This window comes from Gorilla gorilla, chromosome 8 (genome assembly GCF_029281585.2).
Source record: "Gorilla gorilla gorilla isolate KB3781 chromosome 8, NHGRI_mGorGor1-v2.1_pri, whole genome shotgun sequence".
NCBI classification, from domain to species: Eukaryota; Metazoa; Chordata; class Mammalia; order Primates; family Hominidae; genus Gorilla; species Gorilla gorilla.
In genome coordinates, this window is record NC_073232.2 from 86,779,640 (window position 1) to 86,796,499 (window position 16,860).

General features: G+C 36.9%; 1 protein-coding gene across 4 annotated transcripts in view; it reads left to right on the plus strand.

Annotated features, from left to right (window-relative positions):
• The window catches only part of EPC1 (enhancer of polycomb homolog 1), a 110,762-nt gene that overhangs the window by 59,311 nt on the left and 34,591 nt on the right, over positions 1-16,860 (plus strand). For all 4 annotated transcript variants that reach the window (XM_019035343.4, XM_055352986.2, XM_004049240.5 and 1 more), the window contains exon 2: positions 13,501-13,660. In XM_019035343.4, coding sequence (XP_018890888.1) covers positions 13,501-13,660 — 160 coding nt within the window. The remainder of the gene's footprint in view (positions 1-13,500; positions 13,661-16,860) is intronic.

Consider the following 16,860-nt stretch of genomic DNA (forward strand, 5'->3'; position numbering starts at 1 on the left):
TATAGTTACTATATTTCTCTTACAACAAATAAGCAATCTGTGGGGAATCTACATCCTTCTTGTTACTTTGTTATCTTCTGCCACTTCCAGTATGTGTGAGGCAGGTTGTTCAGGGGTCATGGAATCTCTATCAGGAATTTTTTTCCAGATTCTGACTTGCTCAGTTTTCAACTTTATGAAGACTTCAGTTGAATCTTTATGAAGATAGGCATTTTTAAGTCACTTCTGCATGTTTTTTATGTTACCATAGTATTACATAATCATTGTGGAAGACTTTCCAAAAGCGGGGTAGACATCCTAGTAGAATTATAAAGAAGGGAGAAGGGTTATAGATGGAGTTAGAGGCAGGGAACAGTACATATAGGTGTTACTAGAAAGTTCTATTAGATGCTTATTCTAGGTGGATTAGGAAATTCAGGGGAGAAAGTGGTCAGGTGTTGAACTGGAGGAATTAGCTAGAGCTAGGTCATGAGGACCTGTTTCCCAAGGCAGGTTTGAATTTCACCAGGGAGGCAATAAAGAACCAAAGATGAAGTGTGAGAGTTGACTTGGTCAAACTCTTAGAAAGACCAGTGGAGAGTAATGTAATACTAGAGGTTAGAAGGCCACTTGCTGCACGAACTGTGGCCGTGGGATGGAGAAGTATTGAGTAATTTCTAGTCATAAAACCAATGAGAAATCTGTGCCTGATTTGGAAATGGGGAAATAAGAAGCAAAAGGGAGCTGGAAACATTGAGGCTTCTGACTTGGGTGGCTGGATAGATGACAGTGCAACTTGCTGACATAGGTCAGGAGGAGGAACAGATTTGGAGAGTCATGGAGCAGGGGTGTCGATGTTATGTGAGAGATGTCTGTGGAACATATAGTAAGGTCTTTATATACATGTCTAGAGTTCAGAATTCTGAGCTAGAAATTAAGATTTAGAATAATCACCAGCATCTAAATGGCAGTTGAAGCCATGATACTGGATGAAATTGCAAGGGTGCGTATATACAAGGGCTAAGGACTAAGCAGTGGGACAGATTTAGTTTGTGTTATTGATTATATAAGCACTTTTAGATTTAAATTAGTTTATTGCTGCTGCTGTAGGGCATTTTAGAAAAAAACAGACACATTTGTATCTGTATTTTACTGCTCTCGGGGCTGTTTTGGAGGCATAGAAATCATCAGCATAAAGATTACAACAAAAAATAACAGTTTGGGAGAGCCTTTTAAAATTTAATTTTGGGGAAATGATTCAATTAGATTGCGGCTTTTCTAAGCATAGAAAGAGACTCTAATTTTATTCCCTTCCCGCTTACATTGTCACACATCACACTGGGTATGTAGGCTCTTAATATGTACAGCATAAACGACCTAAGCCTAAACGGATGCTAGGGGTACAAATAAGGACATGAGAGGACAGAATCAGAATGAAACTTCATGTCTGGGCCACCTGTTATTGTGCTACTCAGTCACTTGACTTTACATCCTGTTGATTTTATAAGGAAAGTAGTAAATTGGCAAATGTTTCACACTGAAGAGAAATAACAGAACTGGACTATTTTATCTGTAAAGGTCTTCCTTTTTGTATTCTAGAAACTGAGTACTGAGCTTTAAGCAAGAGGATAGGTAGAGAGTAATAACCTTGTATCATTTATTTCTTGTGAAATATAATAGATATTAAATTGCTCTTTTCCTTGCCAGATACTATCTGTCCTTAAACTATTACCACAAGTATTTCAGATACAAAAGTAAAATGTGTTCATTTTAATTTTTTCTTTTTTTCTTTTCTTTTTTTGAGACAGAGTCTCTCTCTGTCACCCAGGCTGGAGTGCAGTGGCACGATCTTGGCTCACTACAACCTCCACCTCCCAGGCTCAAGCAAGTCTCCTTCCTCAGCCTCCCGAGTAGTTGGGATTACAGCCATGTGCCACCACACCCGGCTAATTTTTTTATTTTTAGTAGAGACAGGGTTTCCCTATGTTGGTCAGGCTGATCTCGAACTCCTAACCTCAAGTGATCCACCTGCCTCAGCATCCCAAAGTGCTGGGATTACAGGTTTAATTTTTTCTTTGCTCTTATGAAATGTTATCTTTGTTTCTTTATGAAATCTATTCCAAATGGTAATAGTTTGTGGACCTTAAATAACTGGTATAATTCATTGGCTCATTTATTTATTAAATAAGTATTTATTGGATACTTACATGCTTTAGGCATGATTGTAGACCTGGGATAAAGCAAAGCAAAAAATCTCACTCCTACCTTCAAGGATCTTATATTCTGGTGAGAAGAAACTGTGAAGTGGTCTATAAGGAAGTCACAAGTGCTAGGGAAAAATAAAGCAGAGTTGGGGAACACAGTGTTCTGGGGTTCAGCAAGATTTTACAATGAACATTTTCAAACATTCAGTAAAAGTTTTAACAATTTACAATGAGAATTTACCCATAATATACCACTAGCTAGATTCTTCCATGTTGTTATTTATTTTATCACCCATGTATTCATCTCTCCATTCATCTTATTTTTTAAAGGCATTTAAAGTAAATTACACATGAGTGCATGTTTTCCTAAATACTTCAGCATGCATATCATTCATTAGAGTTCACTATTTGTTTACTGTTTCTTTCATTTGAGTTAAAATTGACATGCAGTGAGATTCACAAATAGTGGATATTGGCTAAATTTTGTCAAATTCATATATTTACATAACTCAGCCCCCCATCAAGATAGAGAACATTACCATCATTCCAGAAAACTCTTTCATTCCCCTTCTCGGTCCCTGCCTCCACTTCCCAGAGGGAACTACTGTTATGATATTTTTTTCTGTCATAGATTATTTTTGCCGGTTGAGAACTTCATTGATGTACTTTGTGTGAAGCTATTTTTACTCCCTATGGTGTTTTTGAGATTTACCCATGTTGTTGCATGTATAAATAGTTTATTCCTTTTTATTGCTGAGTAGTAGTCTGCTGTATGGCTTTACCACAGTTTGTTCATCTGTCCTATTTTGGTGGACATTTGAGTGGCTTCCAGTTTGGGCCCATTATGAATAAAGCTCTTTGAACATTCTTACTCACGTCTTTCTGTGGACTTGTGTTTTCCTTTCTCTTGAATAAATTCTTAGGAGCAGACTTGCCGGGCTATGGATTGTGTGTGTTTGGTCTTACAGTATCTATCAGCCTTTCCTCACTAACCATGTATGACAGTTCTAGTTATTCCATATCCTCACCATCATGTGATGTTGTTAGCCTTTTCTATTTTAGCCATTCTGCTGGGCATATAGTGGGATAACTGGTAAGGAATGATCTGATCAATCTGGGAAGATGACATTTAAACAAAAACTTGAGGTGAGGGAGCAAGCTGATTCTTACAAGATTGACAAACAGCAAGGAATCCAGTATGACTAGAGCAGAGTGAGTGAAAAGGATAATAGTTAACAGTACCAGAGAGGTAACAAGGAAAGGGGAGTGCAAATCATGTTGGACCTTGGAAGCAATTTTAAGGACTTTGGGATTTATTCTGAGTGAGATGGGAAATAAGTGTAAGATTTTGAATGGAAGAATGACATGACCTGAATTGTATATTAACAGGATTGCTCTCACTATTCCATGAAGAACAGATGAAGGTTCAGGCAGGGAACCAGTTAGAGGCGATTATAACGAGTCAGGGAAGAGTTGGGCGTTTGGATGTAGAAAAACTAGGTGGTATTTGCTGAAGCAGTGTTCCTCCATAGAGTTACTTGTTTGGGTTCTTAGAAATGTCATTTGAAAGTAGTAGAGAAAATAATTCAGCTCAGGCCTTTTGTTCAACTAGCAATGGAGTCTCCCTCTACATGCATAAATATTCAGGGATTTAAACTTCTTAAGTAGCTTCTTACATAATTAGTCATCACTTATTTACACATATGGAATTTTGTATGATATTGTTGCTTTTAATAAGCTGTTTTTAATTCAGTAACCAAAAAGGTCTAAATGTGGCCTTAATTGTTATGTCTAAGTGGTATGATCATTATTTGCTTAAATAAAAATTTAATGAATAAATGAATATAATTTAATCTTTGTTTAGGAATCTGCATAATATAACCTTGAATAGCTGTTTTTAGATTGGTAATGTTTATTATAATTTATTATAGAGCAAGTAGAAATGTCTTTTTTCATGTGTTTTATTTAGGTTGATCCTTTTCATCGTTCAACAATGGTATTTTATAAAATACTGAGCTCCTACAGTAAGCCAAAATATTATACCAGGCAATGAGTCCATTACAAAGACAATATTATTTAGTCCTCAACCTTAAAAGATTTACAGTCCCCAAATAGTACATGAGAATACATCTTTTGAAGGAAAAGATGCAAAGGCAAATTAGACATCGTCTCTACTCTTAAAGAGCTCACATTTTGGAGATCAGTATGTAAACATAAATAGTGATAGCACAATGCCCTAAGTATAAAATTTAGTATTGCAGAATCACAGATAAGAGAGAAATTCTTCCTAGGAGAAGTAGAGAAAAGATCATTTTGAACCCGACTTTGAAGATCAAGTGGGAATTTCCCATGATGGGGTGAGAGCATGAGGAATGGCAATAGCAGCAAAGATACCCACCCATGTGAACAGAGGATCAGAGCAGATGTTTATGACACATTAGCAAAACCTATGCCTCCAGATAGGCTTTATCTACAGATAGTTAATGTCACTCTTATTTAATAAAAAATATTTCTGGCTTCTTAATATTAGTGATATGGCCTGTTTAGAGCAGGCTTACCCTTTTGTGTTAGCTAACCATGCATTTAACAGAGACCATAGAAAACCACCTGAAAAGGCAATGTTTTTCATGGTGTAAGCAAAAGTAATAAAGAGAGAAGGGAGCACTTCCTGCTGGAGAGAAGAGAGGGAGATGGGTAAGGAAAATATATTTTGCAAATAATAAAAATACATAGCAGTGTGACTTGCTGGACTTGGAGTCAGATGTTGAAGCTAAAATTCACACTTGGGTCTCTAAAACCTGGCGCTCTTCTGTTGCACTAGGCAGGCTGAAGTAACAAAAGTGAATACTTTTGGAGCTGGGTGCCATGATAGCAAAGCTCATGACATGAAAGTGTGCCTGTGAACTTTCTAAAGATTGTTGTTCAGTGTTTTCTCATCCTCTTTTTATTGTTCATATTGCTATGTATAGAAAACTTATCTATAATTACTTTCAGCCCAAGAGGCTTTTAAGCTATTTGCTTAATTATAAGCTATGGTTCATCTGATTCCAATTCCATTTTTGTAAGATCGCATATTAAATATTTCTTTAAATTATTTAACTTTATTTCCTTTGTTCACTTTAAAATCAGGCTGATTTGAGAGTTTATGTCTCTGTACAATGAAAAATTGGAATTGATCTTGGTGTTACAGCAATTAACTGTGAAATCACAGCTGAACGTAATTATCGTAAATATTTTATAATTAAAGAAATTTTACCCATCCAACATGTTATAAATAGTAAGTGGTCTTCAAACATAGCTATTCCCTCTATTCCCTCTTCTCTTTTTATTTTTATTTTTTATTTTTATTTTTTGGAGACAGAGTCTCGCTGTGTCGCCCAGGCTGGAGTGCAGTGGCGCGATCTCAGCTCACTGCAGCCTCCGCCTCCCGGGTTCAAGCGATTCTCCTGCCTTAGCCTTCAGAGTAGCTGAGATTACAGGCACCCGCCACCACGCCCAGCTAATTTTTGTATTTTTAGTAGAGACGGTGTTTCACCATATTGGCCAGGCTGGTCTCGAACTCCTCAGGTGACTCTCCTGCCTCGGCCTCCCAAAATGCTGGGATTACAGGCGTGAGCCACCGCGCCCAGCCTATTCCTTCTTCTTAAAACAATCTTTGACTTAACTCCAATTCCTGCAGATATTAGCTTAAATGTCACTTTCTCCACTGATAAAGCGATAGTCTCAGAAATGTTTCCTGTTTATATTTCTCTAAACATATTTTACTTTTCCTTCATAGTACTTTATTACACTGTACAATTTATTTTTAGATTTCATTAGTATCTGTCCTTCCTGTTAGAGTGTAACCTCTGCAGTGTCATGTAGAGCATGTCTCTCTTATTTGCCATTGTGTCCCAGTGCCAGGCACATAATGGTTAGCACTCAGTAAATTTAGACTAAGTTAATTAATGAACAGAATTAAGTCTGGATGTTCTGCCCTGTATCTCTGGTTTTTGTTTTATACCAGCATTTCCCAAACTGTATTTCAAAAGTTTTCTATCAATGATTAGTGGATAATTTCTGAAAAAAATGATTCCATTGTCATTGATTCGGAATGGCTGTATCCTCCTTTAAGAACTACAGTTTACATTACCATGCTCTCAGAAGTCCTTAAAAAAAAATCTAAGTTTCAAACCCAGCCTTCTGTACACTTAAATTATCAAACTTCTCATTAGACTACCTATTAATAATTTGAAAGTAGTACTTCAGTGAAACAGCTTGGAATATCATTGTCATTTACACTTGTATAATCTCAGATATTTAGTCAAGTCATTAGATATCTGTTGAATGAAACACAGAACTCATCATTTCCTAATTTATTTTGTTTCTTGTCTTTACCATTTTGCATCTTCTTCCTACTGAAAGCAAAAAAAAAATCCCACTTTTTCTTATTTAATGTTATTTTATGGAAATAGGTGTATATAGCTTTGAGTTTTAAAAATGTTTTTTAAAACTGTGTGTGCGTGCACATGTATGTGTACATGCACATATACATACACACATAACATTTAAACACTCCGCTTTGTTCCAAACACTATTTTAGGGTGGTGATAACAGCAGTGGACAAAATAGACAAATCCCTTCTCTTATGTTGCTTAGATTGGGGGTGCAGGTGTAGGGAGAGAGGGTTAACGGTAGTAAATAAACCAACTATATGGCCTTTCAGAGGATGGTACATGCTATGAAAAAATAAAGGTAGGGGATAAAGGAATATAGGGATGATTGAGATATATATCTATACTTTAGATTGTTTTCTATATAGATAGGCTCAGTTGTATCTTTTTCTTTAAAAGTATTTAAATATCTTGAACATACAATTTTCAGATGTCTCTCTAATTGATGGTTTGTGCATGTCATTAAATGTCATTCAGAAATATTTAAGGGCTACGTATATTCTGTTTTATAAAGTGTGGTCCATTTACTACATAGCAGCCAAGGTGCTCTTGTAAAACCCTGCAGCCGCTATTGCTCTTAGAAAAAGGACAGATCCTTGACACAACCCCTAAGACTCTGCATGATCTGGTGCTTGACTCCTTGTACATAAGAATTTGTCACTCACCACCTCACTCACTGTGCTTCAGCCTCACTGGCCTTCTCTGTTTGGTCTCCTCGTCTCAGGATCCTGGTGTACACAGGAATACCCCATCATCCATGGTTTTGCTTTCTGCAGGTTCAGTCACCTACAGTCCAACTGCAGTCTGAAAATATTAAGTGGAAAATTCTAGAAATGATTTCTAAGTTAAAATGAGTTTTTAAAAACGTTTTAAATTAGTTTTCAGTAGTAGTCTAACACTACATCACAGTGCCTACCTTATTCACCTCACTTCATCGCATCATGGAGGCATTTTCTCACATCACAAGAAGGGTGAATGCGGTATATTTTGAGAAAGAGACTAGAGTCACATAACCTGTCACAGTATATTGTTATATTTGTTCTATTATTGTTACTTATTGTGCCTGATTCGTAAATTAAGCTTTATCATAGGTATGTACGTATAGGAAAAATATAGCATACATAGGGTTCAATAGTGGTTTCAGCCATCCACTGAGATTGTCTTGAAATGTATCCCCTGTGGATAAGGGAGAACTGCTGTACTTGGGGAGGGAGTAAATATGAATAGTAGAAGGTAATGATTATTTCAGCTGTTGAGGAAGGAAGGTTTTTGTTGTTGTTTTTTTAAGCCTTAGAAGAACCTAACCATATTTGTTTTACATTATATACATCCCTGACCTGTAGTGCCCTCTTCTTTATCCAACTTTTTATTATAAAATTTTTCAAATGTATAGAAAAGTTGAAAGAGTAGTACAGTGGCCATCTATATACCTTCAACCCAGATTCTACAATATTTTGTAGTATTTTTTCTTGTTCTTTTTTTTTTTTTTTTTTTTTTTTTTTTGAGACAGAGTCTCACGCTGTCGCCCAGGCTGGAGTGCAGCGGTGCAATCTCGGCTCACTGCAAGTTCCGCCTCCTGGGTTCATGCCATTCTCCTGCCTCAGCCTCCCTAGTAGCTGGGACTACAGGCGCCCACCACCACACCCGGCTAATTTTTTTTGTATTTTTATTAGAGACAGGGTTTCACCGTGTTAGCCAGGATGGCCTCAATCCCGTGACCTTGTGATCCGCCCGCCTTGGCCTCCCAAAGTGCTGGGATTACAGGCGTGAGCCACCGTGCCCAGCTGGTTTTTTTCCTGTTCTTTAAATCTTGTTTTCTGAACCATTTGAAAGTATGTTGCATATATCATGACACTTCACCCCAAATGCCATTTATAAAATGGAGATTGTTTTCTTGACTGTTAAAGATAAGAGGTAATTATGTGAATTTTTTTTTCTTTTGAGACAGAGTCTTGCTCTGTTGCCCAGGTTGGAGTGCAGTGGCGTGATCTCCACTTACTGCAGCCTCTGTCTCCCGGGTTCAAACGATTCTCCTGCTTCAGCCTCCCGAGTAGCTGGGATTACAGGCGCCTGCCACCATGCCTGGCTAATTTTTGTATTTTTAATACAGACAGGGTTTTACCATGTTAGCCAGGCTGGTCTTGAACTCCTGACCTCAGGTGAGCCACCACGCCTGGCCTATGTGAAATATTTTGTACAAGAAAACTACAAATAAGATTTTTTAAAGCAGTGAGTGTTCACTATAATATTGATACACAAAATTTTGGTTTCACAGTTATGAAAAGTGGATATAACATAAGGGAAGTTTTTTTCTACAGAACTGTTCATACAAGAGGATATAAATGGTAACTAAGGGTATGAAAAACTTCAGCTTCTCTAATAATGAAAGGTATAGACTAGCTGCCATGCATTGGGTACTAGTACATCTTGGGCATGTTAACCACAATCCCACGTGGTAGGTATGTAATACACATTTACAAATAATAAAACTCTTGCTGGAAAAGAATAAATAATTTATCCCAAGTCCCAAAGTCATAGAGTTAGTAAACTGTGGAGCCAACATTCAAATACCGGGGAACTCTTGATTACAAAATCCATGTTCTTTATTTTTTCTTTTTTTGAGACAGTATCTCACTCTGTCATCCAGGCTAGAGTGCAGTGGTGCCATCTCAGCTCACTGCAACCTCTGCCTCCTGGGTTCAAGCGATTCTCTTGCCTCAGCCTCCTGAGTAGCTGAAACTACAGGTGTGTACTACGACACCTGGCTAATTTTTGTATTTTTAGTAGAGACGGGGTTTCACCATGTTGGCCAGGTTGGTCTTGAACTCCTGACCTCAAACGATATACCCTCCTTGGCCTCCCAAAGTGCTGGGATTACAGGCATCAGCCACCACACCTGGCCAAAGCCCATGTTCTTAACCACTATACTATATTGCTTGTAAAAATCAGAACTCCTTAGGGGTCATGTTTTATACCTAAAGAATTAATTTTATTATGGTTTATTTGAAAAAAATAAATGAGAAACCTGATAAGGAAAAAGTATGAGTGGGAAATTACCATACTAGATAATAAAATGCAGTATGAGGCTACATTGTTCTTCTTCTTTATTTTTTTTTATTTTTTTTGAGACAGGGTGTGGCTATGTTGCCCAGGCTGGTCTTGAACTCCTGGGCTCAAGTGATCCGCCTGCCTTGGCCTCCCAAAGTGCTGGGATTACAGGCGTGAGCCACCGTGCCCAGCCCAAGGCTGAGTTGTTTAAAACACATTAAATACTGGCATAGGAGAGAGTTGAGTGGAATGGGAAAAGAAAAAAAAAAAAGCTTGAAAATACTCCCAGTTGCAAGTGAAATGTATTTTAAAATATAGATAATTTTTTAAATTGTTTATTATTATGGGTACATAATAGGTATAGATATTTAGGGAGTACATGTGATGTTTTGATAGGGGCATACAATGTGTAATAATCACATCAGGGTGATGGGGACATACATCACTTCAGCATTTATCATTTCTTTGTCTTAGGAACTTTCCAATTCTACTCTTCTGATTATTTTGAAATATGTAATAAATTATTGTTGGTTGTCATCATCCTGCTGTGCTATCAAATACTGTTCAAATCTTATTCATTCTATCTCACTATATTTTTCTGCCCATTAACCATCCTCACTTTTTCTACCCCTCCCCAGTACCCTTCTATTGTTTTAATGAACAATTGAATTCAATAGTTTTAATTTTTAGCTCTCACATAATGAGCGAGAATATGCGAAATTTTTTTTTCTGTGCCTGGCTTATTTCACGTAACATAATGTCCTCCAGTTCCATCCATGTTGTTGCAAATGATAGATGTTTTCATTCTCTTTTATGGCTGAATAATATTCCATTGTGTGTAGTTCCACATTTCCTTTATCCATTTATCTGTTGATAGACATTTAGGTTGATTCCAAATCTTGGCTATTGTGAAAAGTACTGCAGTAAACATGAGAGTGCAGATACCTCTTTGATATACTGATTTTCATTCTTTCAGGTATATACCTAGCAGTGAGATTGCTGAATCGTATGGTAGTTCTATTTGTTTCGATTTTTGAGGGACTTCCATACTGTTTTCCATAGTGGCTGTACTAATTTACATTCTCACCAACAGTGTGTGAGGATTCCTATGAGAACATTTTTAATGATTAAGGAGAATAGATTATTTCATCCATGACATTAGGACAGATGGCTCACTATTTGGGGAAAAAAGGTAGATCTTTGTCTCTTCTTATAGAAAAAATAAATTACAGATGTAAAAATAAACTATTAAAAGGGGTAAAGACCTGACAAGGGTGAATTTGTTTCATAATCTTGAGGTGGGAGGATGTGGTAATATGTGACGTATTCATTTTCTGACCAACTAATAGTCTCAGACATTGGCGTATGCTTTTTTTTTTTTTTTTTGAGACAGTGTTGCTCAGTTACCGAGGCTGGAGTGCAGCGGTGCAGTCTCGACTCACTGAAACCTCCACCTCCCAGATTCAAGCGATTCTCCTGCCTCGGCCTCTCAAGTAGCTGAGATTACAGGCACATGCCATCACACCCAGCTAATTTTTGTATTTTTGTATTTTTAGTAGAGATGGGGTTTCACCATGTTGGCCAGGCTGGTCTTTCATCAAACTCCTGGGCTCAAGGGAGTTTAAGCCTCCCAAAAGTGCTGGGATTACAGGCATGAGCCACCACATCCAGCCGACATTGGCATATTCTGTTCTCAACTACAGCTACCTCTCACTTGGACCAGGTGCCAGATATCAGAACTAGTTAAACAAAATAAACGAATGCTTGAATGCTATGTTCTAAAGGCATCACCAGGAGTAAGACAGATTTGCAAAAGTCCAAAAGGTAAAACATCTAACTTATATGTTCACCTGCACATAGAAATTAAGGGTTAAGAGATTAAGGGTTGTGAGCTGGGAACAAAAAGCAAACTATGAATCACATGTCTTGCTTCCGTACTCTCTCCTTGAGTTTGGTGTGTGTGCTAATAATATTTCTCTTGACATTTGAGGATATCTGAGAGTTCAAGAGTATGCGTGTAACTGACATACACTGGGGTTGGCAAAAATGCCCTGTGTCAGTGGGCATTCAGGGCCAGTAAATATGGCAATAGACTACGAAAGTAGAAGATAGAATTTGCTGTTTAGTGACACTGTTTTCCCCACCCCATATACACACATAAAGACTTAGTTTCTACCAGCTCCCAGGAGTCATTAGGCATTCTGAGGGTTTAGAATCAAAAAATCAAATTGAGTATGAATAAGAAAAATGCAACACTTTTGAAAATGAGCAAAGAAGAGCAACATTTGAAAGAAAAGAAACTTTATCATTTGTAAAGAAATTAACCTAAAGTAACAAGAAGGGCAAAGAGTTTTAAACTCAAAAGGAATATTGAGAAATAGTTACTTAAGGAATGAGGAATATGTGTTGTTACAACCTTAGATATATACCCTTTGAACACTTCCATTTGTAGTTGTCCTACAGATGCCTTCACAAGTCCACAAAGATATCTTGTACATAGTAATACATGAGTGGTTCTTTGTAGCACTTAGGAGATGGTAGGCATTTAGGTTGTTTCCAGAGTTTTTTCCCTTTCAATTTGTATCTGGTTAAATAAATTTGGTAAGTCCATATAGTGGAATATAATGCAGCTATTGTAAGGAATGTAGTAGAAGTATTGGTATGGAAAGATCTCCAGGTTATATCAAGCAAACCAAAGCTAGGGATAAAGTTCTATATTGTGTATATCTTATATCCATTTATATAGGAATATATATATTCCTTTACATATTTAAATATGTACACATTTGTATATACATTAAAATATTGGGAAGAAAATACACATTCCTAATGGACTACCTATGAAGACTGGAACTTTTCATACTATTAGAATGTTTTTTATCCATGAACTTGTGTGTGTGTGTGTTTGAATTTAATAAGGCATATACCAAAATTCAATGTTGATAGGCCTGGATGAGACTAATACCTTTTTATTGCAGCTGGTAGTATCACAAACTAGGAAAAGCTTTCTGTGTGGTGGCTAAACCAAAACTTATTTTGAGCACCTGTTATATGTCAGGCATTATACTAAACATTTTATTCTGATTTATCTTACTTAAATCTCCAACTCTGTACAGTAGATTCTTTTTTTCTCTTACTGTAGGAAATAGATTTAGAAGACTGGTTTCTTGCCGGGAGTCACAAACTGTTTCAGTATCGGAGTTGGGTTCTAATCAGACAGCCTGAGTCCAGAGAATGTGCTTTCTGCCCCTGCACATACTCTGCAGCTGCTCAGAAAGGGCTCTGGAAATGTGTATGAAAGGTTATCATTTCAGACAAAAGACCAGGATTTGAGTCTGTCAGTTTCAACTCAAAATGGAGATAACCTCTGCCCTTCTTTGAAGAAACCATATTTAGTTGATTTGTATTCAAATACCTTCTAAATTTATGAAGTATTACATGAATAAGAGGTTTGAATCAATAAAATATTTTTAACCATAGCCCACTTTCTTTATATAACAAGTTCAAATGTTTTAACTCCTTCTCCACGTCTCATCCGTAAAATGCAAGCTTTGTTTTTGTCAACTATTTTGAATCTCTTTATATAATTCTCAGTTTTGGCAATTCCTTTTGCTATATTGAGGAAATATTCAGTGTTTCTGACAAAATTTTTTTTTTTGTTTCCACCTAAACTGATTTTATCACTAGTTGTATCGTGTTAACAACATGCTTTTAAGATCTACTATTAGAATCTCTCTATTTTAAAAACAAATGAGCCAAAAAAACCTTTTTGGCTATATGATCTGTTTACTGCTTTTTAAAAATACATGAACTTACCTGTTTTTTCTTCTTTTTAGGAACATCATCTTCAGCGGGCTATTTCAGCACAGCAGGTGTATGGCGAGAAGAGGGATAATATGGTTATACCGGTCCCAGAGGCAGAAAGTAATATTGCTTACTATGAGTCTATATATCCTGGGGAATTTAAGATGCCAAAGCAGCTCATTCACATACAGCGTAAGTAATGATTCTCTTAATGATTGTATTTTCTATATTTCTCTTATTATGTAACTTGACAGATTTTTATCTCTTCAGGAGCATTTTTGTTATTTGTTTCATTGACCAGCATCAGCTTAAGAGTTATTAGAGTCCATTTTCAACTTTTAAAATGATATTTGAGATATCTGACAAGAAAAGATAGCATTTATTATTCTACATTTTTTGTTTCATTCCAGCATACAATCTTATGCTGCTTTAGTCAAGAAGGATAAGAAAAAAAAAACAACTCAGATATAGAAATAGTTTTCTTCCTGTTTAGAATTAATAATATTAATAGTCTTAAAGAACTTCTTGATGTAAGTGAAAGTCAGCAGACTTTTTCTGTACAGGGTCACATTGTAACTACTGTAGGCTTTGTGGGTCATTCTGTCACAACTATTCAGTTCTGTTGCAGTGCAAAATCAGCTAAAGAGAATACAAAAATGAATGAACGTCGCTGTGTTGCAATAAAACTTTACTGATAAAAACAGATGGCAGGCCAGAATTGGCCCATAGGCCATAGCTTGCCAACCCCAAATCTGTTTTTTCTAGTAGAGTGATGCTAATTTTTAAAATTTAGTGCTCTGGTTGGGAACTTATTTCACTTAATAGTGATAGGTTCTTCATAAGCAATGATCGTTTGATAACTGTGTGACATTTGGTGATGAATAGCTGAGAGCTTTTACTCAATCTCCAATTAATTAACAACTTAAAAACAAATAATTGAAAGGTTAGTAAGGTAAAATTCCTGCAGCTTTCATTGTCTTGTTAATCTTTATGATCAAGAGGTTTTTCTTTTTTCTTTTTTTTTTTTTTTTTAAGACGGAGTTTCACTCTGTTGCCCAGGCTAGAGTGCAATGGCGCGATCTCGGCTTACCACAACCTCCGCCTCCTGGGTTCAAGGGATTCTCCTGCCTCAGCCTCCCGAGTAGTTGGGATTATAGGCGCATGCCACCACGCCCAGCTAATTTTGTATTTTTAGTAGAGACGGGGTTTCTCCATGTTGGTCAGGCTGGTCTCAAACACCTGTCCTCAGGTGATCCGCCCGCCTCGGCCTCCCAAAGTGCTGGGATTACAGGCATGAGCCACCGTGCCTGGCCTGATCAAGAGGTTTTTCTAGGGGACCATCTAAATTCTTTTTCTTTAGGACATTGTAAACCTATTTTGTTTTTATTGTTCCTTGCAAGCACATTGAGAAACCAATTTTAACTAGTCTACTTGTGCAGTCACATGTTTTGTTACATTTAAGAGACAGACACAGACGTTATAAACAAATGTGATAGATATTAGAACCTTAAAAGTTGTTTTCCAGAAAATCATGCCAAGGTGGATTTGAAAGCTAAGGATCTGATCTTCCCCATGTATGTTAACTAAAACCACATTCTGTTCTGCTGCCACAAGCTATATTATCTTATAAATGCATGCTTTTAGGTTAAAGCAAGGTTGAGTAAAATAATACTAATTTACATTATCATTATGAGAAAAAATTAATACATGTCTTAAAGATGGCTTACTTATTGATGATCAAAATCTATAAAATACATTTGACTGATAACTAGTGAATTATATGTGGTCAGTAAAGTCAAAAGGTACTACTATATTGAAAAAGGAATTGACTCCTGACATTATAATCAAATATTAGTAAATGACAGCAGAATTGTAGCTTATTTGGGAGAAAATATTTTATTGTACAAATTTGAGGTAACTTGTCTTTGGAAAGATGTATACTTTGGAATATTAATAAAGATAATGCTGCTAAATTTGTGTTAGCTGCCCTGTATCTATGGGAGGTTGCAGAGAAATGTACAGAGAAGTCTCCTGCACAGTTCCTCCAGCCTCATCCAGTATTAACTTCATGTACAACTATTGTACAGTATCAAAACCAAGAAATTGAAATTGGTGCAATCTAGAGTTTACGCAGATTTCACCAGTTAGATGTGTACCACATATGTGTGTGTGTGTTTGTAGTTGTGTATAATTTTATCACGTATAGCCCTGCATAACCACCACCACTATCAAGACACTCACCTGCACCATCACCAGCAGATGCCCTCTTGTTGCTTCTTTATAACCATATCCCTGGCTCTCCCCATTCCCTGACCATCACTCATCTGTTATCCATCTGTATAATTATGTTCACGGGTGTTACATAAATGGAATCATGCAGTATGTATCCTTTTGAGGTTGGCTTTTTTTCACTCAGTATCACTGAGGTTCATTCAGTTGTTGAATATATGAATAGTTCGTTCCTTCTTATTGCTGAGCAGTATTCCATGATATGTATACATCACAGTCTGTTTAATCATTCACTCATTGAAGAACATTTGGGTAGTTTCCAGTTTTTGATTATTACAAATAGAGCTGCTATGAATATTCATGTACAAGTTTTTTTGAGAACATGAGTTGTTTGTTGTTGTTTGTTTGTTTATTGAGACAAAGTCTCACTCTGTCACCCAGGCTGGAGTGCAGTGGTGCAGTCCCAGCTCACTGCAACCTGCACCTCCTGGTTCAAACGATTCTCATGCATCAGCCTCCCGAGTAGTTGGGATTACAGGTGTGCACCACCACACATGGCTAATTTTGTACTTTTAGTAGAAATAGGGTTTCACCATATTGGCCAGGCTGGTCTCGAATTCCTGACCTCAAGTGATCCACCTGCCTTGGCCTCCCAAAGTGCTAGGATTACAGACATGAGCCACTGCACCCAGCCAGAACATGAGTTTTTCTTCCTCTGGGGTATATATTCATGAGTGTAGTTGCAGGGTTCATCCATTTTTAGTTTGGAAGGGAACTGCCACACTGTTTCCTGGAGTAGATGTACCATTTTATATTATCACCAGGTGTATATTACCCAGTTTCTCCATATCTCTCTAGCACTGGGGGTTGGCACTATTTTTTATCCTAGCCTATTCTAATAGGTGTGTAGTAATATCTTATTGTACTTTTCATTTACATTTTCCTAAATGGCTAAAATGAAATATCTTTTCATGTGTTTATTTGCCAGTCTGTACATCCTCTTTGGTGAAATGATCATGCATGTCTTTTGTGCTGCTCCCCCACCCTCCTTTTTTTTTTTTTTTTTTTTTTTTTTTTGAGATGGAGTCTCACTCTGTTGCCCAGACTGGAGTGCAGTGGTACAGTCTTAGCTCACAGCAACCTCCGCTTCCTAGATTGAAGCA